Source organism: Macrotis lagotis, chromosome 6 (genome assembly GCF_037893015.1).
Source record: "Macrotis lagotis isolate mMagLag1 chromosome 6, bilby.v1.9.chrom.fasta, whole genome shotgun sequence".
NCBI lineage: Eukaryota > Metazoa > Chordata > Mammalia > Peramelemorphia > Peramelidae > Macrotis > Macrotis lagotis.
The window spans coordinates 165,256,417-165,279,182 of NC_133663.1; the positions used below are offsets into that span (position 1 = coordinate 165,256,417).

Below are 22,766 nucleotides of genomic sequence, written 5' to 3' on the forward strand. Positions count from 1 at the left end.
TGAATCGTGGTTTGTGGTGTTAATCTGCTACCCAGCATAAAGCCTCCTCAGGAAGATGAAAAAAGTCAAAGACTGTACCTTGCACCCAGTTTAAATTAGTGTTAGTTTGATTTGTTTTAATTGAAAGACTGTTTGTGCCTTCATCCTAGATGTTTATATTTCTATCTGTAGACTTTTATAATCTCATACTTGTGGAGATAAGAGTCTGTGTCAGCAGTTTACTAAAAGTGTTGCTGAAGCAGTTGGCACCCAGTCAGACATATTTCAATCAAAATCTATACAGCCTCATTAAGGAGCAATGTCCATTGACTGGGGAACAACAGAAAAAAAATGTGTTTTGTAAAGTAGAATATTATTTTACCGGGAAAAATAAAGACTATAAGGAATTCAGAGGAATGGGGGGGGAAGACTTTTATGAAATGATGCATGGGGAACTAAACAGAACCAAGAAAACAATATATATAAAATCTACAGTAAGGCAAATGAAAAAAAAAAACATTAAAACAGAGCACAATGCTGAGTAATTGTAATACTTAATCTTGACCTGGTATGAAGGGGAAAGAAACTAAATCTCTCCTTTTTGCAAAGATGGGAAATTGCAGACACAGAACACTGTATACAGAGTCTGACTTGGTCATTGTATCAGTTGGTTTTACTTAAATGTTTCCCTATTTATATTTTGTAGGTATTATTATTATTATTATTGTTATTATTATTATTATTATTAGGAAGATTTTGTTCATGGAAGTTGAATCATAGCTAAAAATGAAAATAACATAGTATGTCAGTATAATGTGGCAGGTCTGGTTTCCTAGAATAGTCCAAGCAGTCCCACTCACTAGTTTAGCTCTTGAGACCCCACCAGTGTGCTTCCATTTACACAAATCACTTTCTTGTAATGACACTTGTAGATCTTAAAGATAACTCTTAGTGGTAAGTCAAAAGAAATAAAAATATCACATGTATTCATATTAAATCAAAGGAAAAAAGTTTTATTTGAAGAATTAATTAGCCTTATTAACAATACAGTTTACTTAGGAGAAGATTGTTGAAATATTTGTGAGCTGACAATTCTTTTGAAACTTTGCAAAACTGCAAATGACACTTTCTCAAATGAGCACATATTCAATCTGTTTTTCCTGTATAACCCATGACATCTGAAAAAGTATAGTCATAGAATTCTAGTGTTAAATGGGACCTAAGAAGTTAATTTCTCCAACCCTTAGCAGAACAAGAATTCCCTAGACAGCATCCTCAATAATGCCTCTAATTAAAGACTTCCAGTGATCAGAAACTAACCATCTATTAAAACAACTTTTGGACAGCACTGAGTGTGCCTATCGATATCTATACTTTGTAATTTTATATTTTGCATTCTTGTTTTGAATGCATTAATGTACTAAGGTCTCTAGAAGGTTTCTCTACAAGAAATCATCAGCCAGAACTTGTGATTTGGGGTCAGAAGATCTGAATTTGAGTACTGACTATTAAGCAAACTTGCTCTTTCTGGACCTAAATTCATCTTTAAAAATGAGGATGTTGGACTAGATCTTTAAGGTCCCTTCCAACACAATAATTCAAATGGTCTTAGAATATTCAACTGATCTATCCTAAAAAAATGATATATGCTAATTTCGCTAAGAAATCAACCACCCAAGGGATTGTTATAGCTTTTGTCACAAAACCATTTAAATATGCACCATTGTAATAACTCAGACTAGAAATTCAGTGTGGTTGGGAGACATTCGTTTTAGCATCAGAAATACAGTTTATTACAAATCTATTGGATCTGTCTGGTGATAAGCAAAAAAAATTAGTTACTGTTTCATATTTCTATGGACATGTCTCACATGAAATACATTACAAAGTTACAGTAATAGAGACAAGCTGAATATAATTCCTTAAGTAGTAGAGCCACATATCAATTTGCTACAAGGAATACTATCTAAGTTATAAACTGATTCTTAACACCCTCTGCTCACTTTTACACCACTGTGCCAATCATTTTGGCAGAAACAGAAGGAGGCTACACAAGTTTTTCCTTTTTCTTAATGGAGTGCTTTAGCCAAATAATTCATCATCATCATGTGACCATCCTACAGACTATAAACACTGCAGTTCAAATTCTTTATATATGTTGATCCTAACAACGTTCCTGTGAAGAGGGTACCACAATTATCCCTATTTTATAAATGATGAAACAGGCTATGAGGCTATGTCCAAGGTACCATAGTTAATGACTGATTCAAGATTTAATCATAGATCTTCCTAACTTTAATTCCAGCCTCTCTAACCATTTCATAATTCACCTGATTTTAACTAGATGGATATTTAGTGCTATGAATTAATGAATGAATGAATGAAAAAGCAATTATTAAACAGAAATAGATTTGAGGGATTCCATGATCTTGAACAGAAAAAAATTACATCTTTTGTTTTCACTGAACTCTAATTGAAATTTAGCACTTACTTTCAGTTATTTAAGAACACTATTCTTAGAAGGGGAACTTTAAGCTTCACAAAACTGCCATAGTCTATGACACACACACACACACACACACACACACACATACACACACACACAAAATTAAGACCCTCTAATCTAGGACATGTTCTCTGGTTTGGAAAGGGTAGGAGGGATCAGGAAATGAGCAGAGAGGAAGGAGAGAAAACAGGCTGATGAATTTAGTCCTGGATATTCAATCTGAAAGTTAGAGTTTGAATTCCAATTTTACCATTTTTTTTAGTCACATAGCCACAGAGAAATCATATGATCTCTGTAAGACTCAGTTTCCTTGGGAATAATATATATGCCACCTAATCTATCAGGCTATTATAAGGAATGTGCTCTACAATGGCCATGGAAGGTACATCCATAAATGACTTACTATTGGTATTAATTATACTATATGGCTTGTTGGAATTGGGGAAAATAAAGGAAATAGCAGTGAGTAACCAAGGGAAGTTGGAAAGATGGTTATCTAAATCAGAGGAAGAACCAAGGAGAAGCAAACAAGTGTTTCCAAACCAAGAGGAAAAAAGCAGGGAAAATTCTTCATTTTTTTCCTCTCTGAGATTCCCTTATAATTCAAATCTTCTTGTTTAAAATGTCTAATAAGGAAATGTTTTAGATGATTGCATAAGTATAACCTATATTTGATTGCTTACTGTCTCAGAGAAGGAGAGGAAAGAGGGATAGATAGAATTTAAACTCAAACTTTTAAAAAAATTTTAAACATGCAATTGGGGGGAATAAAATATTATAAAGATTTCCTTATATTTATATTTAATATATTTTAGATATAGATATATTATATATTGATTATCCCCTATTTGAATGTAACTCCTTGAGGAAAGAGAACCATGTTTTTGCCTTTCACATAGTAAGTATTTAATAAATATCTTTTGACTTATCTGGTGTCGTACTAGGTCTAACCTTCATCTAAGACAGAAAGCTTTGGGTTAAAGTTTTATAAATTTTCAACCCATCAGGTTCTAATATTCAAACATAATCACTGAAACAGCTTTTAAAAACAAGTAGAAATTTAAGGGGTTATCCACCAAAATCCAAAATCACTCCAAAAGAGTTTAGCTTAACTACTGGCACAGGAAAAATCAAGTAAATGAAGACTGTTATTGTTCAGTCAATATCTGAAGTTGGAGGAACCACTCAAGTTAATTGATGTCTTGGACACTCAAATGGCAAATGAATTGAATAAAGGAAGAATAGACTGAATCTTTTTTTTGGAAAATTACAAGTTTTTTTCCCAATAATCTTAACTTTCTCCCTGAAAGACTTGTCCTTTTTATCATGAATTTAACAATCAATATACATTTCCTGAAATGAAAAAAAGAGAACTGAAAAAATAAACATAAGCTTCTATTTCTTAAAGGAATATAATATTAAGTTAAATGTGACAATAACAAAAATGACCCTATTTCTGTCTCCAGTACTTTTTGTTTTCTGTGCATTTAAAAAAAATATTTTATTGATACTTTGTTGAGGAAAGTGAAAGAGAGAAGTGGAAGATAATGAGGAAATTGCAAATCTAGTATCTGGAAAGATGCTAGTACCATTGACATTAATTAGGAAGTTCAGAATAAGGAACTATTTGGGAAGATAAGATTGTGAGTTCTAATTTTAAATATGCTGAGTTTGAGATCCTAATTTGAGATCTAATTTGAGATGTTCAATAGGCAATTGGTGATGGGGGGGACTGGAGGTCAGGAGAGAAATGAGGGATGGATAAAGAAGTTCAACATCAGTCTAGGTTCAACAATCATCAAGGTCAGCTGTGTGACCTTGGCCAAGTCACTTAACCCCATTGCCTTACAAAAAAATTTCCCCTCTCCCTAAATATAATTATTATTTTCCCTAACATTGCTCTCTCTTTCTCTTCTATGAATAGACTACTGCAAGACCTATGAATGCAGGTCCTGTGTTATCATCCCTAAGCGATGGTGTCACTCTCTGGACCTGAGTTTCTTCATCAGTAAAATGAGAGGTTTGGGCTAGATCACCTCCAAGAACCTTTCCAGCTCTAATCAATGATCCCTATAACTGATCTCCTGCTGGTTATGATTAAAAGTTGTACTACACCAGTGATGGCAGGCAGACTCCATGGGGAATATCTTTATGAATTCCACCCTTTGGAACGACAGACATCTCTATAGAAACTGAAAAATTCAGGCAGTTATGTGACCCAGTCAAATCACTGGTGCTATATAAATAAACTTTCTAAATGATGGACAGCATATTTTACTTCTCATTTGAATCTATACTATCATGTACCATAGCTACTGTTGAAACCAATAGAAAGATAAGACCTTAGTAATCAACAGAATGATGCTTTAGCCCTAGAACCAGGACTAAACCTAGAAAACTCCATATATAATCTTGAGCATATGATTTCATCTCTCTAAAATTTCATTTTCCTATTCGCAAAAACAAAAATTATGTCTATGAAAGTGAGATGATAAGAACAAACAAGTTGTTAGAGCCTACAGAAATATTAGTATTATTACTAATTATTACTTAGTATTAATTATTATTAATTAGAATTATTTCTTTGACTATTAAAAAAATCAACAACATAGTTAAAATTCCTAGTCTTTTAAAGTGAAACCAAAGCATTCAAAGAGTTCCTTGGAATGAACACTGGTCTTAGAGTTCAAGATTTGGCTCTGACATTTGATAGCAGTGTGATCCAGGGAAAGTTATTGATTCTCTCTGAGGCTTTGTTTCTTCACCTGTAAAATGGTTGAATTATACTCTACCTCTTAGATAAGGAGCAAACTTCCTTGCCAATGGAAAATTTACTATAATTATTTTTGTATATGTGGGGTTTTTTCCCCTCTTCATTTGATTTTTTTAGGGGTATAGGTGTAGAATGAGCCAATATGTGAAAAGTGATTTGCAAACCTTAAAGCACTATATAAATGTTTATAATAGTAATAATAACAATAATTATTATTATTATTATTATTATTATTATTCATGGTATAGCTGGGTCAATAGATATGCATAGTTTTTTTTAACCTTCAGGATATAGTTCCAAATTGCTATCTCTAATGGTTAGATCATTTCAAAGTCTCACCAACAGTGTGTTAAAGTACTTGTTTTCCCATAGCTCCTGCAGGATTTATAATTATCTGTTTTTTGATACCTTTGTCAATCTGATGAATATAATTTGGAACCTCAGAGTTATAGGTAATTTGCATTTCTCTAATTATTATTATTATTATTAATTATTGGTTTTAGAAAATTTATACAGATTACTATTAATATCTTGGATATTTTCCTGGAAAGCTGATTGTTCATATCCTTTAACCTTTTGTCAACTGGAGAATGAATAATGTTCTTATAAATTTGAATTAATTATTTACATAACTTGAAAATAAACATTTATTGAAAAAACCCAAAATCTGCCACAAAGATTGTTTTCCCCAGTAGTCCGCTTGCCTTCTAATTTTACTTGCATTGGATTTGTTAGTACATAAACTTTTAAATTTTATAAAATCAAAATTTTCCATTTCATCTTCTCTGATCCTCCTTTTATTTTATTTGATTCCTCTCTCCAAAGATCTGAAAGGTAATTTCTTCCTTATTCCTCTAATTTGTTTATAATCCTTTGTGTCAAAGTCATGTATCCATCTGGAGTTTATTTTCCTATATTATATGAAATGTTGGCCTATACCTAGTTTCCATCAGACTGCTTTCCAAATTTTCAAGCAGTTTTTGTCAAAAATAAGTTCTAAATCTAGTAACTGGCACCTCTGAGTTCATCACTAGGATAATGTGCTTAGATTTTTTTTTTCTGTATTGTTTACCTAATCTCTTCCAATGATCAACCATTCTATTTCTTAACCAGAGCCAAATTGTTTTCATGATTACTGCTTTTTATTATAGTTTTGAGACCTAGAACTGTTAAATCCCACTTTTTTATTTCCCTTAATATTCTTCACCTTTTATTGTTATTTTTCCTAATTTTGTAAATTAATATTTTGGTAGTTTGGTATGACCCTACATAAGCATATTATTTTTATTATGCTATGGCTTATCTAGGAGCAATTAATATTTCCCCAGTTATATTTGTATTTCTGCAAAGAGCATTTTATAATTATGTTCATATCATTCCTTAATAAGCAGTCTCCCACGCATTTCATATTTTCTATAATTATTTTAAGTGTAATTTCTCTTTTTATCTATTCCTACTGAGATTTGTTAGTAATATAAAGCGATGCTGATAATTTATGTGGATATATTTTTGTATTCTGTAACTTTGATGAAGTTATTATTGCAATTAATTTTTATTTGACTCTAGTATTCTTAGTAAACAATCATATCCTCTATACAAGGTTATAACTTTGTTTCCTTTTTGCTTACACATATTCCTAAATTTTATTTTTCTTTTCTTATTACCATACCTAGAATTTCTAGCACTATATAAAATAGTAGCTATAACAAACATTTTTGCTTGACCCCTGATTTCTGGAATGACCTGTAGTTTACCCCTATTATGCCAAATCTTAATTTTAGATAGATAGTTTTTATTAAGGAATGATCAATTTATTCTGTTTTGTTTATCAATTTTAATAAGAATTGGGTATTATATTAAAAGTATCAATTAATATAATCATATGGGGGTTTTGCTCTTTTTATTAATGTAGTCCATTATGTTGATTGTTTTCCTAATATTGAGCCAACCCCATATTGCTTTATAAATCCAACTTGGTTATATTGTATTATCTTTGTAATATGTTACTGTAATCTCTTTGCTAATAGGCATTTCATATTTTTGTATCAATGTTCATCACAAATATTGGTCAGCAGCTTCCTTTCGGTATTGAATCTCCCTGGTTTATGTATTAAGAAATATTTGTAAATTAAAAGGAGTTTGGTAGGATCCCTCTTTTCCTATTTTTTAAATGGTTTATGCATAGTAACGTGGACAAAATTTGCATGATAAAATTTGCTTGTGAATCTATTTGGTCACAGGTTATTTTCTTTAAGAGCTCATTTATAGCTTGTTTAGTTTCTGTTTCTGAGATTATTTTATTTAAATTCTCTTTTTTCTTATTCTGTTAATCTGGGCATTTTATATTTTTATAAATATTCATCTGTTTCATTATATTATTATTATTGAGCAAATTAGTTTCTTATACTTGTTTTAAAGTGTTAGTTTCTAAATCTTGTGTGATCCTGACTATAGTTCCTTGGTAGATAAGCCCTTTCTTAGTTGTTGCTTACAGTATTTTTTTTCCTTGACCTGGATGCCTAGTAATTTGGCACATGATCTTCCTGGGAATTTCCATTTTGCATTTTCAAGAGGTAACCAGTAGATTCTTTCTATTTTTATTTGGCCCTCTGGTTCAAGTAAATCTGTTAGGTCTCTTTCATGATTTCTTGAAATATGATAACTAGGTTCTCTCTTTGATCATGATTTCAGTTCATAATCATTCTTAAATTATCTCTCCATTTCCTGGGTAGTTTTTATTATGAAATACCATAACCTTATTTTTTTTTCAGTTTTTTACTTTGTTTTTATAGGTCTTGTCCTATGGAGACATTAGCCTTCTTCTGCTTGGCCAATTCTAATTTTCACAGTCTATTTTATTAGTAAGATTTTATAACTCTTATCTTAAGCTATAATTCTCTTTGAAAGTCTCTTCTTCAAATCTTTTATTTGTTTTCTAATTCTTCTAGCAGTTTGATTTCATTTATAAAATAATTTTAATTTTTTTAAAAATTTTGTTTTGTTTCTTCCAAGAATTTTAATTGAACTTGTTTTCAAGCTGTGGGGGGTTTTTTTGAGACTGTTTTGGAGTCATTTGGGGAGGGCTGTAAGACATTGGGGTTAAGTGACTTGCCCAAATCACACAGCTAGATAATTATCAAGTGTCTGAGGTCATATTTGAACTCAGGTCCTCCTACTGACTCCAGAGCAGTGCTCCATCCAACTGCGCCACCTAGCTGTCCAGAGTTATTCTTTTTAACTAGGCTTTCTTGAACATCCTGTCACCACCATAATAGCTATTTGTGGTTTGTTTGTTTGTTTGTTTTTGTTTGTTTGTGTCCTCATTATTCCAGTTTTTAGAACTTTGGTCTAGGGCCAAGCTCTGTGCACTTTCAGAAGGCCTCAGCTGCTGGGCCTTACTTAGTCTTGTTTTATATTATTTTAGGTCTTGCTACTGTTTTCAGAGGTGAGTTAGACTATGGACCTGAAAGTTTTCAGTGTACCCAAAGAGATCTGATCTAGAGAGAAGTCTTCAACTTTCCCAACTGCTGACCCATGTTTTGAATCTGGGTAATACACTGAAGGTTAGCTCCTGGCTGGAACTCTAGTAGACTGCTGCTCAGCTTGAGCCCTATCAGCTAACTAGAAGGTTCTGAAGGTTCAAAGTGACAGAATTATACACTCTCCCTTGGCCTGAACTTTTTGACCTGAGTCAGCTGCAGTCCTTGGAACAAGTTAAGACCTGAATCTAGGACCCCTACTCTAAGGTTGGAACCCTAAATGCTTCTAGTCTTCCTTCTTGACTAAAACCCAGTTTTGGACCAGTCCACCCACTCCTAAAAGTAGGTCCTTTTCTGATTCCACACTGAATCTGAGAACCTTACATGCTCCTTCTCTCTTTCCCTCTGAGCCCCATTCTTGTACCAGTGAAAAGCCTCAGGCTCCAGTTTTAGAAGGTTTCCCATCTTAGAAGACTTTGGCACCAAGTCTTCCTGGCTAGTCCTGGTTCCCGTTGCTCCTAGACATCTATTTATCTCTCTCTCTCTGCTAACCAAATCTGTCAGACATGATTCACTTTGATTTTTCCCTTGTATTTCCCAATCACAACCTAGTCTTGTACTCTAAGTTTTGCTGGAGTAATTGTAAGGAAGATCTGGGTTGGACTTTCTTCTCTTACTTCTCCATCTCTGCTGATCTCTCAATGATAAATGAGAAATTTTTCTTAGTCCTAATTCTTTCAACCCATCTGCTATATTTGACCCTTTTGACCACTCTCACCATCCAGATATTTTCTCTTCTCTGGGTGACACTAGTCTCTTTTGGTTTTCCTCCTATGACCACTCATTCTCAAGCATCTTTGCTAGCACATACATAACACATCCCCTAAAAATCCCCTAACACATACCCCTAAATGTGGGTAACTCCTCAAGGTTCTCTCCTGGGCTCTTTTCTTCATCTACACTCCTTTCTTTGTTAGAGTCATAATTTTAAGGTTTTTGAAATATTCTGGAGAGAGCACCTAGGAAAGGCTGTTCTCATGCCACCATCTGGGCTCTGCCCCCTACACTCCTTATTTTGGTAACCTCAGAAGTCCATTTGTTTAACTATGATCTTTGTGCAGGTGACTACCAGATCTATACATCTAGTCCTAATCTCTCCCCTAATCTGCATCACCAATCGCCTATTAGACAATTTGGGGGGGGGGGTGTTTTTGTTTTTGTTTTTGTTATTTTGCAAGGCAAATGGCCCAAGGCCACACAGCTAGGTAGGTAAGTATTAAGTGTCTGAGGCTGGATTTGAACTCCAGGCCTGGTGATCTATCTACTGCGCCACTTAGCTGCCCCCATTAGACAATTTAAACTGGATGTCTCAGTGGCATATTAAACTTATCTTTTCTAAAACTGAACTCATTAAATTTTACCCCAAACCCTCCCTTCTTTTGAACTTCCCTCTTTCTCTCTATTCTTCTAGTTCATAATCTCAGCATTACCCTGGACTTTTCACTTAACAGATCAAATCATCTGTTGGTACCTTCTTATCTCCCACATCCAAACTCTTCTCTCCATTCCCACAGTTACCACTTTAGTTCAAGCCTTCACCATCTCTTGCCTAGATTATTGCAACCTCTTAATTGATCTCCCCACCTTAAGTTTCCCCCACTCCATTCTATCCTTCAAACAACAACCAAAGCAATTTTCCTTCAGTACATATCTTATTCTGTTACTGCCCTACTCAGTCAGCTTCAGGGACTTCCTCTGGGATTCATATGTCTTCTTCTCAGAACTGTTGTCAGGATCAAATGAGATAATAATTGTAGAATGCCTGGAATTTAATAAGTACTATATAAATGTTAGTTAACTAACATCATCATCATTATTATTAGTTCTGGAAGATTGTTGGATGTTTTTTAGAAAAGTGGAATAAAAAGGCAAGTAGAAGTCTTTCCATTTTAATTTTATATTTCTATATATTTGCTTTTTTGTTGTCATTGTTGAAAAATATGTTCCCAAATACAAATAAAAATATCTAAGTATGAAAAGAATTATCTTCTTAAGAACATGGGTGAAGTAATATTCTAACCATTTATTAGGATATATTCTTTTAATTTTTATTAATGTCTGGGTACCTCCCCATATTCTTCAAGTTTTTTTGTTTCAATTTGACTTGGGTTTTTTTTATTAAGACTTCAAATGGACATGATGAATATTGCTGTTTGTAATGCAATGAAAGAAACTAGATCTTAAGTTCCATCACAAACCTCCACTGTACTGTATCAGGAAAGGTGACCAACATGTCAAGAACCTTAAATTTTCTTAACCAAATACATACTTCTTCAAAATAATATTCATTTTATCTCTACAAAGATATATTATTGCCCAGTACTGTGGTTTTCTTTTTTGTAATGATTTTTTTCCATGCCTACTGGCAAAACAAAGTCCTACAAAACTCAGTCATAATCTTGTCCTTTAACCACACCATGGTTAGGTTGCAGCATCCCTATAAAAATTGCTTTTTTTCCTCCCCTCAATCAGAACTCTCTGTACCAAAGGTTCAATATTTCTGACCATAATTAATTTTTCTATACATGTAGATAAAAGTAGAGCAAGTACAATTATAATATAGATAAACTTGTGTGTCAAAAATTCTACAGTTTTTTATGTAGATATCTAAAAAAACAGTAAGACAAGAGAGTGCTCAGTTGGAAAGGCAGCTGGAGAATAACTAGTAGGCAGCTGGGGAATAACTAGTAATAAAAATAAAAGGCATCAACCAAACTTTTAAAAATATATGATATAACCAAAAGAGGTGATGTATTAAATGAGGCATTACAACAAAATAACTTATATTTTTTAAACCTAAAATGATCCTGAACTTTTCTTTCAACATCTTTATAGAGTTTATTATTACATACAGATAATCTGATTTCTTTTTAACCTAGTATTGAAAGTGATACATGATCAAAGCAATAACTGCACATCTGTGCAGTCTAAAGTTCATTAAATGATGCCTTCCACAAAAACAAACAAAAATTACTTCATGAGTTAGATGGTTCAAGCATTATTATTCTTATTTTACAAATGGGGAAACTGAGTCTAAGGAAGGGAAACTGATTGTAGCATTTCATAAACATAAGAAAAAAATTAGGAGTAAAACAAGTAAATAAAAAATGGTTGGTTGTTATCTTCATTCTCAAGGAGGATTAAATAAATAAAAGATAGAATTAGTAAGTAGTTCTCTAAGATGAGACAGTCAGCAGTGGTTGGTGTGAAAACTGGGTGTATACATATATGGATATGTATATATATTAATACGCAGATACCTATTTACATATATATACACATAAATACACAAACTTTACATACATACTTTTTTCTGACCTTCCAGACATCATAATTAAATCTCATTTCATTATATCTCATACCAAAATTTCAGTTAGATCACCTATCGATTTTTTTTTCAACTTACTGGTCACCCTGAACCTGGAGTTTTCTATAATCTACCTCCTGCCCATTGTCACTGAAATTGCTATTCATTAACATACAACTTTTGGGGGGAGGGTAAGGAAAGGGTGCTAATTCAGATGTTATGAAACTGTGATAATGCTATTATTTAAGGCATTTATTTAGGTGTGTTTATACTTTGTAGTTTTATAAATAAGCCCAAGGGGCTCCTTCTTAGTTGTCACATTCCTCCTTGAAGCTCGTATTCTGTCTGTCTCATCCTATCCGACAGTAGAATTGATGCTGCTCTAATCCCTGGAAGTTTGGAACTAATGAACTGACTGCTGAGCTGCCGCCACGGAGCTTGGTCCCAAACTATACTGTACTTCACACTCGATTTATTCTCCAGATGGCGAGACTGTGCCGCCCTGCCGCGAGGGACCACCTCTTCCACTGGAGTGTAAAAGTGGACGGATGTTGTTTTCTTTGCAGATTTGATAATTCGGAGATAGAAACTTGCAAGGATGATTAGTTATTAGCTTTAATGGGTGCCAATTGAACCAACTGCATGCATATTTTCTTCTTTAATTTCAGTGTCTCTATGTCATGGTGATGGTTGATTTATCTGCCCTGCTACGTCATGGAGGCCTTTTTCCCAGGTGATGGGAATATAGAGTCACTGAAATCATTCTATGCCTTGGTTCCTCATTCAGACAGAGTCAAATATTGCAGTGGGTTATGTCTAAGGATGAGTTCATTAGCCACTAGTCCACCTTGTAGACAGCCATAGCACGAAAGATCAATACAAGTTGAAACTTTAACATGCACCAGTTTTTGGAATGTGTGCTGAGTAATAATCTATTGAATGGTCAGTTCCATTCCTTTATTCCATGGTCCTTGAAGAGAAATTCTCATTATACATCAATACTTATTTATTATGGAACAGAGTGTACTGTTTGTTTTATTCAGTGCAGTATTATTCAAAAGGATCTAATCTAACTTTTTAATTCTATTATACCATTTCTACCATTACTATAGTCTTGTTGAATCTTAAGGAAGTGGGCTTTTCTGCATTTAATTCTGTTTATCCAAGTGAACTTCCTTGTAATGTCAAAGTAGTATAATTTGGTTTTACCTCATTTTAATATTCTATTTTTTACCTCTAGAATATAAAAGCAAGGAGTTTATAGTTTTGAATAATGATTTACTGTCAATTAAAAATAAAACATTTCCCTTTACTTTTTAGGCACCTGATTTGTGCTTTCATTTCCTTTTCCTACTTTCCCCAGGAAGCACTTACCTTACAGTAATCCCGTCTGCATGGACCTAACAGCCATTCTGAGAAGCTGGTGTCTATCAGTCTGCTCCGTAGTTAGTAATACACCTAACAAGATCCTAGTTATGGGGCCATAAGGCCAACCAAGAGAAGGGGGAAAAAAAAGAAACATGAAAGTGAGAGGTATGTGTTTGATTGTGTTTGTGTGGTAGGGACAAGGAAGAGAAGAAGAATGAGAGATGACCCAGAGATGGAGATACTCTGAGAGAGAGAGAGAGAGAGAGAGAGAGAGAGAGAGAGAGAGAGAGAGAGAGAGAGAGAGAGAGAGAGAGAGAGAGAGAGAGAGAGAGAGAGAGAGATGGAAAGGTAAGAGAAGACTAGAGGTAGAAGAGAGGGATTGAGAAAAAAAAAGAATATAATTTTTTTTTTCGTTATCAAGCGGAATGTGGCTCTCTGGCTGAAACACCCAGAATTAAAACTTAATTGTTCTCAGAAACTGACTCTCTTTTCAACCCAACAGATGGCATGGGTGTGTTTGCTAGCACAGTAACATATTTCACCATTAAAATACCAAAAGAAAAAAAACCCAACATGCTTGTTGGTTGGTGTAAATTCAGTGAAGTTGTTGGATATTTTGGGATACATACCAGAGGGATGCACACTTAGTTTATGTAAATTGCAACAAGCAACAGCCTGTTATTAAGGGTGTTGTGTGGAAATATACCTAAAAAGACAGGCCCAGGATGGTGGTGTGGAGAGATGGCTTGATTTTAATTCTGGGCCAAGGAGGTGGGGGGGGGGGGAGTCTAATAAAATGCTGAGTGTTCAGTGTGCATTGTTATAACATGAAAAATACTAATCAGATTATGCCCGAAATTGGAATCGGGTCCTTCATTTGCAGCCAATTTCACAAGGTCTGAATTTTCCTAAGTAGAGCAGAGTGTGCCGAAACCATGGCAATCTGACGTTAGTTAAAATCACAAATGGGTTTAGAGCATGAGCTTTGAACTAATCGTCCACTTCAAATCCAAGTGGAACCTCAAAACAGCTTAGAGAGCTTTTACTCTCTTCCAACAATAACAATTTAGCAAGTTGACATTGCCAGGAATCCCACATCACTGAGATTGTGTCTACACATGCAAAGTAAAGTGGAGAAGTGAGACAATTATTCAGATGATTTGAGTTTAAAAAAAAAACCAACTATGTTCACCTCTACAGTCCAGATAATTGCCCCAACCCTCCATTCCTCTCTGTATAGACACAGCTTGAGTTTGACTTTCTATAGTGAAAATTAGACTACTAAGTGGAAATGGTTGCCACAGAGGACCAAGCAAGTTCACTGCTTATCCTGCACAGGTTTAAACCATGCATGCAAGGGGACCAGCTAGTGACAAGAAAATTTGTGAAACTTTTCTCTATATCCCTTTATTTTTATTGAATTAACCTCTGAACTTGTAGTTTTATTATAGGTGTGTAATACTGTCTTTTAGTACATGGAATGTTGATGGATAGACTATGTTAGGTGTGGGACTACAAAAGCAAATAGGAATCATCTGCTGCCCTCAAGGAGACTCTATTCCATCTGAGGAAATAAGACATAGATAAATAAGATGATTCAAAATAGAGACAGAATACAAGGTAATGTGGGGGAGGGCACTGGCAGCTGGGGTGGGGGTGGGGGGAATCAGGAAAGGCCTCCTGTAGGAGGTAGCATTTAAGCTGAGCTTTGAAGGAAGCTGGGAATTCTAAAAGCTGAGCTGAAGAGGGATCGCATTCATGTCTTCTAGCTTTGGAAAGACCCAAAGGATGGGGCAGGGCCGAGCCACAGGCCGTTTGATTCAAGTTTGTTAACCTTTCGCTTCATTATACCTTCCTTTTAGTTGGTAGGAGCCATCCTTCACTACTGTCTGAACTTAGCCTAATTATTGGCAGCCCCAGCCCTGTAAATCAGAACACCACAAGCTGTCTTAAAGTGGTCTTAGAGCCCCTATTCTGATCTGACCTGACAACTGTAAGCTACTGTTTCCTCACACTCTTTAACTCAGGCCACATTTGGAAAGCTTCTCGACTTCCACTCACAGCCAGAGACCTACATCCGTCTGGTTTAAATCGACTGTCATGTGTTGTCTCCCTGATTAGTATTAGCCTGAATATGGCCTTGGATCATGCTTCTTGCCTTTGGTTTGTCTATTTCCCAGAGAAGAAGGGTTTTTGAGATAACTGCATATTGTTTAAAAAAAAAAAACCAACATTCATCAGTAATAGGGGAGGCTTTAAAGTTTTATTAGTATCATAAAAAAATCCTTTCCAAATGAAACTACTTTTGATAAGTGTTCATTCCAACAATGAGAATTTGTTGAAGGCTGTTGGCAAGTTGGAGGAATTTGTTTTTGAAACTGAAATTGGCAGGAAGTAGCAAACCCAAAGCCTTCTCTCTCCTTGAAGCTTCCGTTCCTCCCCACAGCCTTCTTCCCACCCCCCCATCCCCAATCTCCAGCTTTTCTCTTTCTCTCCCACTGTCACCCCATCTCAGGCCAATTTTTTTTTAAAGTTTCATTTCAGATTTTTTTTTCCCCCAAGATAAAATTCATATACTGAAGCAGGCTATTTTTGACCAGGGAGCAAAGTCTCTGTCAACTTCAAGGGAGAAGTATCTTTGCCTATCACTTCTAGGGAGTTCTTTGTGATAGGATTGCTTTCCAGCTGAATGGTTTGGAGCTTACCCTATAGGCTCACACAAGCTTCTTTAAATTGAGGGGCAAGATTCAACTCAGTTAAAAAAAAAGAGTGAGTTAAAAAAAATAAAGGCAGGAAAATGTAAGTGGAAAAAGAAACTATCTCTTTTTATGTGAAAGTACATATAAACAGCCAGATTATGGTTATTGCTGATAGATTTTAAATGGAAATGCCCCATTTTTTACTTGTTCATTCATTCAACAAATATTTATTAAAGCATCTAACTCTGTGAACCTATGATTCAATATTAAGTGCTGGAAAAGATTCTTAAAGTGTGCTTATTGTCTATGTTACGATAATCATGGTCGTTGTTTTAGTAGCCCCCGAACATTATTGAAAGATAAATTTTAGGGGAACGTCTGAGGGACCCTCTGGATTGTAAATGTTTACATTATATTTATAGCCCCGGGTGATCCACTTGATGGAAAAATAAATTTAAGAAATATCTTCTATATGATGACAGGAGGAAGCAAGACTGAGAATAGTAAAGACCCTGGAAGAGTTTGATTTGGGTCCTACAGAAAGGTGTGTGAGGATCAACGCAGTCTCTAGTGGTCTTGCTGAGAAAGACTTGGAGGCCCTGCTGCAATCCCAGGTCCTGCCTTCCAGTCTGATGTTGCCAAAGGTTGAAAATCCTGAAGAAATACGATGGGTGAGTAGTCAATGATCCGCTACTATTGTTACTTTAATGAAAGACTCTAGACCTAATAAGAACTATTGATCAGTAGTAACACGACTACTTTTATGCCACAGATTGTTAAAAGGCACACATGCAGTGTAGCAAGAAGGAAAGGGACACTTAAAAAAACTAATGGGACTAAGGAGGTGGCCGTTCCATTGATATCCTCCCAATCTGAGCTTTTTTTTTCAAAGTTCTTTGCAGAGCAGCTTCAGTGGCACTAAGAAAGAAGCATTAAAAAAAATAATAATAACCTTTCTGCTTTGTAATCAGATTTGTGTTTGAGGGGAATACCTTTCAATAGCCCTCACAGTGGCAGCAGAGCAATCCCGGAAGCCGACTTGTCTGAGAATTTGATCCTTTCTTGCACCCTGCCGGACCCTAACCCACTGCTGCCACCTGAAAGGCCAGCTAGGGAAATAGACTTTACAAAGATTCACTGGGAATCATAGACAGCAAAAACACACAAGCCACATATGAAAAAATGAGCATAAAGAAGGGGAGGAAAAGGTCACTCTTTAGGGCAACTGGAGAAATAAACAGGAAGCTTTTAACTAGTGTTTTTAATTAGCACAGATATTATTTCCTGAACAGCTCTCTAGTTCTTCCCTTTTTAATTGCTGACAGGTGTGTTTGTGTTTCATGACTGACTTTTTTCAGCCAATAAAAACTTGAAATGTAAAATGGCTGGCATTTCAAATTACTTAAGAAAACTTTGAAATAGGCCTAATTATACTATAATTGTTTTAATTGTTAAAAGGGAGTCGATTTTATTTAGGAGGTTGCCTTGATTCTGTATTGTAGAAGGAAATCGCACATCATTGTGTGGGTCTCTCCTTGCAAAGAAGGAATGAGAAGTCAGGAAGGCAAACTTGCTAGCTATTTCCATCTAGCACAACACTTCTGTGAGGTAGGAGCACATGGACCACAGCAATACACATTTCATAGTTCTACTCAGCAGAACTCCTCCTCCCCTTTCATAATACATCCAGAAATGCCACATTCTTCCTGAAGATCCCTATTCAGAGACCAAAAATTAATTAAAATCAACTGGAGTTGGCTTCTCAATGGGGTTGCAACTAAAAAAACAGATAAAAGTTGTGGAATCTGGATGTAGAAAAGACCTTCTTGCAACAGAGCATGTTCTAAATTGGAATACAATCTGAAGGCAGGCTTCCTCTTTGGCTCCACACTTTAACATAATTTCATTTATTTAAAACACCAGTTTTCATTTTATTCTGTGCCTTATTCAATATTTTTTTCCTTTCTTACTGGTCTAATCCTTGACTTAATAAACTAGACTAAAATTCAGATCATTTTTTAAAATAAGACTCCTAGTTAACAGAAGTGCTTTTGCTGTTTATATTTTTTCCTTTCGTTTTTATTTATGTGCAGTATAAAACCTCGAGGCTGATGCACAACTAAAAGATGGGCTTACTTGTTTTCTTTTGTCTGAGAATCTCTTGCTTTCCTTTTGTCCCTAGTGTGGGTACTTGTTTGACTGGCATGGCTTATTGGACTATAACAAGCGTTAACTCTCCCTCCTTTGTAATGGGACAATTCTCCCACAAATCCTGAACAGTGTGCATTCTTCCCAACACACTATTGGGTGTGCACTGGAATTGAAAGAATTGCTGAGGCCTGCTACTTCTTCTCCTCCCCAATCTCTTTGTGATTTTTCCCCCCTTCTTCTCCTCCCCCCACCCTGTCCCCTCCACCTCACTGAAATGAACACTTTACCAGGCCGGAAACATTTAATCGTCTCCTTTTGAAAAAAATTAATTGAAACTTCTCCACTAGTTACCTTTTGTGTTAGTACTTAGAGCAATTTTTTAAGAAAGAGAAGGAGGAGGAAAAGGAGGATGGGCAAGAATATTTAATTAAAAATGTCCTTTTTAAATAAAAAAAATGGTATGATAAGGGGGGTTTTGATTGTTAAGAACAGAAAAATGAATTTTTGCTGATTTTTAAACTAGATGATTTCTCTGATTAAAACTCTTATTCCAGATGATAAAGCATGTAAAATTTCTCATTTTTTAAATGAATAAATTGTAAATTTAGCACTAACATCACAATATTTTAATACCCAATTTCCAGTGTTAGACATTGATTTAAATGTCTGTTTTTCTCTTAACTTAGATTAAAGCCAGCACTTTTAAAAATCTATTTGAATTGAAGCGTATCCTGTTCATTCTTGCTGTTTTCACTGAGTTATCCCTTTCACTGGAAAAGTTATGAAAGATGATGATGCCTGAAGAAAATGAAGAAGGGTGGGGGTGGTGACAGGGGAGAGGGAGGACCCTGAAGGAGACTGGGAATAATTTTCATTACTGAAAGCTGTGATTTATTTTAGCCTAATTGTAAAGTTACTGCAAATTGCTCAAAAGCTTTTTAAAGATCTCAGTGATTAGATTTTTTTAGGCGGGGGGGGGGGGGGGGGTTGGGAAAGGAGGGGGGGAAGCTAAAAGGGGAAATAACACCTCTAATCCCGCTTCTGGTAAATAGGCTGCCAGCTTTTAAAATGAGTTTCCTTTCTATTAGTCAGAATATTATGCTAAGCCTTAAGCATTAGTTTTTTATGTTGCCATAGCAGCCTTTTTCCTGCAGGGTTGTGACCTGTGATGATTACAGTACAAAGCTTATAGGGTCTTGAAACCCCCTTTGAAGATGAAAAGTCTTTGATGGTTTATATTTATGCAAATCTCTTAGATATGATTTACCCAACTGAGACTGAATGGAGAGATGATTAAAATTCCCTTTTCCTTTGATATCCATTAATGGTTGAATATTCCTTAAATTTAAAACGGATATATATGCTATTTTTGTCTTTATTTATAAAAATATCTTTATCATACCTGTGATATTTTTCATCTCCCCATAAATTATAAGATCTAGATAAACATAATAGATTTATAATTTAGGAGTATTTTTCCCCTTTTGAAAGGGGGGTAAAAAAAGTCTGTGCAAGAGCTTTTGTATGTTTCCAGATGATAGATTTTGGAATTTGGGCTACCCCACTGGCAGCTCAGAGCTAGCTGTGAACTGGTCTCATGGAAAAAATTGGAAAGCTTTGGTCTTCAAAGAATTAAACTTCCTTTTTAAGGTCTTCCTAGGTAAGCTAAAAAATTATGAAGAAAAGCCTCTGAACAAAGGGTAATGGTGCTGTAATGAATAATATGGATGCCACTTAGAAGGCTGCTGAACAGTTACAGTGATGTCAGTGTTGGGCATGAAACAAAAACAGAATAGCAGGTATAGCAATTGTACATTGTTTTAAGGGCCTAATGATTTGCATTTAACTAAGTGAGGGAATAGGTTAAGTAAATTTTTTTTGCAAGGAAACCATGAAAACTTCAGAATCTGATTGTGCTGTAGTTCCAAATTCTAGGCCTCAAACTTGATACGTAGCTTTTTATCTCTGGGGTTTGGAGTAGATACTTTTTTCCCTGTTTCGTTTTTTTTGGGGGGGGGGGAGGGGGAAGAATCAAATTCCGGCAAGTGAGTGGGGAGGATTGCTTCCTCAGGTGAAAAATGACAGTGCTATTTGAATGTCTAAATTTCAACAACCGATAAATTTATTTTTACCTAATCACTGATGATATTTCTTCTGATTTTTAGTTTTCAGACAAATTTTTATTCCACTTAAAAGGTCGAACACTTGTAGAACCAATGAATTTAATCTCTTTTGTGGAAACTGCAATGGGTTTGCTCAATTTTAAGGTAAGAAAATAATGATTTGATTTGAGTTAAGATTTTTATAGTCACCTGCAGAGAGCTTTCCTTTCACTAATCTGTTTTATCATCTTAAAAAAAATATTTTCCTGTACGGAATCACAAGCTAGGTAAACATTAATCACCATCTGTTAATTAGAACTGACAAAACTGATTGTGAGCATCTTAGTAAATAACAAAGAGACTCATTAAGTGCAAAGGAAAAAACTTCCTTAGTAAAATTCTTAATATTTCAACAAAATGTCTTCTCCACATACCATGTCATTCCAGTAATAATTTTTGTCATCCATTTATCTTTTAAATGAAATGCAAACTTTGAATTGCTATCACATGCCTAAATTGGTTAAGCAAAACTAGAAAATGCCATTACCCACTAAACTCTTTAAATTCTTCTTTTTTTCAAAACTGTATCTTGACTGTGACATCTTCTAGTATGATTTCACTGAACATAACCTATAGTATTTGTGATACACATATTAGAAATTAGACAAGATTAATGTTTATGATTGAGTGTTGACATGTGGTTGAGAGTGCCTTTATTAGAACGGGTAAACATGCTCCTGCATATAAAATCCCTACATGCTGTAAGATGTTACAGCTAAAATGTGATTTAAAAAAAAAAAGGAGAATTTAAAAGGTAGCAACATGTCTCAGTTTTGCTTAGCATATTTTGGCATGTGATAATAATTCAAAAATAGTCAAAAAATTTCCAACAATATCAGCAATACTGGATGTTGTCTTATTGAATTATCTGCTTTAACTATCCCATTCTCCTTCAAAAAGTATTTATAAACTTGTCTAACAATGTTTAATGAACCTATATTATCTCTAACATAGCACCTCTTTCTCCAAATTTCTAGCCTGGGTTTCCATGACAAGAGATGGGGGAGGTGGGGGAGTCTGGGTGAGGGTAGAGAGCAGAAATCACTGCTGACAAAGGAAAAAAAACATCGAATGCTTGTTCTGGAGTGACCATGTACTTGAGAAAATACTCCAAAAGGCAAGTTAATACATATTGTACTGTGTAGGAGGGGTATGTTTCAAGGATTTCCAGATCTGGTGTAAGGTCTGCCTGGTGGTCACTATGTTTACATAGTGGTTTCCCCAAATTCTTACAGCCTATCCTAGGTCTCCCTGAATATAATCATTACCCAAAAGGTACAGTCATGTTGAATATCAACATACAAGGACAGACACAATTTTAATCTATTTTAGCATTTTCTCAAGTAGACCAGCATCCTCCCTAACAATTGCAGAAGATAAAATGGAATGTATCAGAAAATATAACAGATGTGATCTCTATCCATTAATCCATCACCATATTTGTAGCATCAACAAACATTATCAGAAAGCTGTTAAAGTATGTTCCTTGCTGATACATCAGACACAACTTGTTGCACTTTCTAATTTCCTGCTCTGTGTTTACAGGTTTATGAATTGTATTGTCTCCCAAAAACTAGACCTAAGAAATCTATAACTGATTATTATGTCATACTGGTGCCCAATACTTTGATTTGTTCTTAAATTTACAAGCTGCCTCCTAAAAATATTGATAGACAACCTTTCTCTTTAAGCAGAAAGATCTGAGGATAGAATACAGTCAGATTTCTAGTGCAGTGTAATTGAATTTTTAAAATATAGCTCAAGAGGAATGAACTAAAGAATGTGAACGTTGTAAAAGCAGCACCATCAAATACAGGTCCTACATCCATACTAATTGTCTTGTATATTATTGATAGTGTTGAATACCTTTCACACAGGGAGAGTTGGGGCCCTGCTATAGGGCTGATTGCAGCCAAAAGGTGTCAAGATTTAGATAGTGACAAATTACTGTTATATCTCACTCTTTTCTCTGGTGCCGACATTTCTGTGAAAATCACTTTTGTTGTACTCTTTTAAAGGCTGTCTGTGAAGAAACATTGAAGACTGGATCTCGAGCTGGTCTTCATCTAGATGCAGTCGTTTTTGGAGGAGAGGATTTCCGGGCTAGCATAGGTTCTAAATAATTAAATACTTATTAATTCTATATTTTTAAAGTCCATAGTTCATAAAAGTATTAAGATACTGTAACCTGTTCTCATTTTGGACTGGTGACATAGTTTTTAAACAATCTTTCTCCCAAATTTTTGGCTATGCATCTTAGAACTGTTTGTAGACCACTGAAG

At 34.9% G+C, this 22,766-nt stretch overlaps 1 protein-coding gene across 2 annotated transcripts in view; it reads left to right on the forward strand.

Annotated features, from left to right (window-relative positions):
* The window catches only part of CLYBL (citramalyl-CoA lyase), a 385,303-nt gene that overhangs the window by 330,973 nt on the left and 31,564 nt on the right, over positions 1 to 22,766 (forward strand). For both annotated transcript variants that reach the window (XM_074191965.1, XM_074191966.1), the window contains exons 3-5: positions 16,654 to 16,842; positions 20,488 to 20,589; positions 22,503 to 22,596. In XM_074191965.1, the coding sequence (XP_074048066.1) occupies positions 16,654 to 16,842; positions 20,488 to 20,589; positions 22,503 to 22,596 (385 nt within the window). The remainder of the gene's footprint in view (positions 1 to 16,653; positions 16,843 to 20,487; positions 20,590 to 22,502; positions 22,597 to 22,766) is intronic.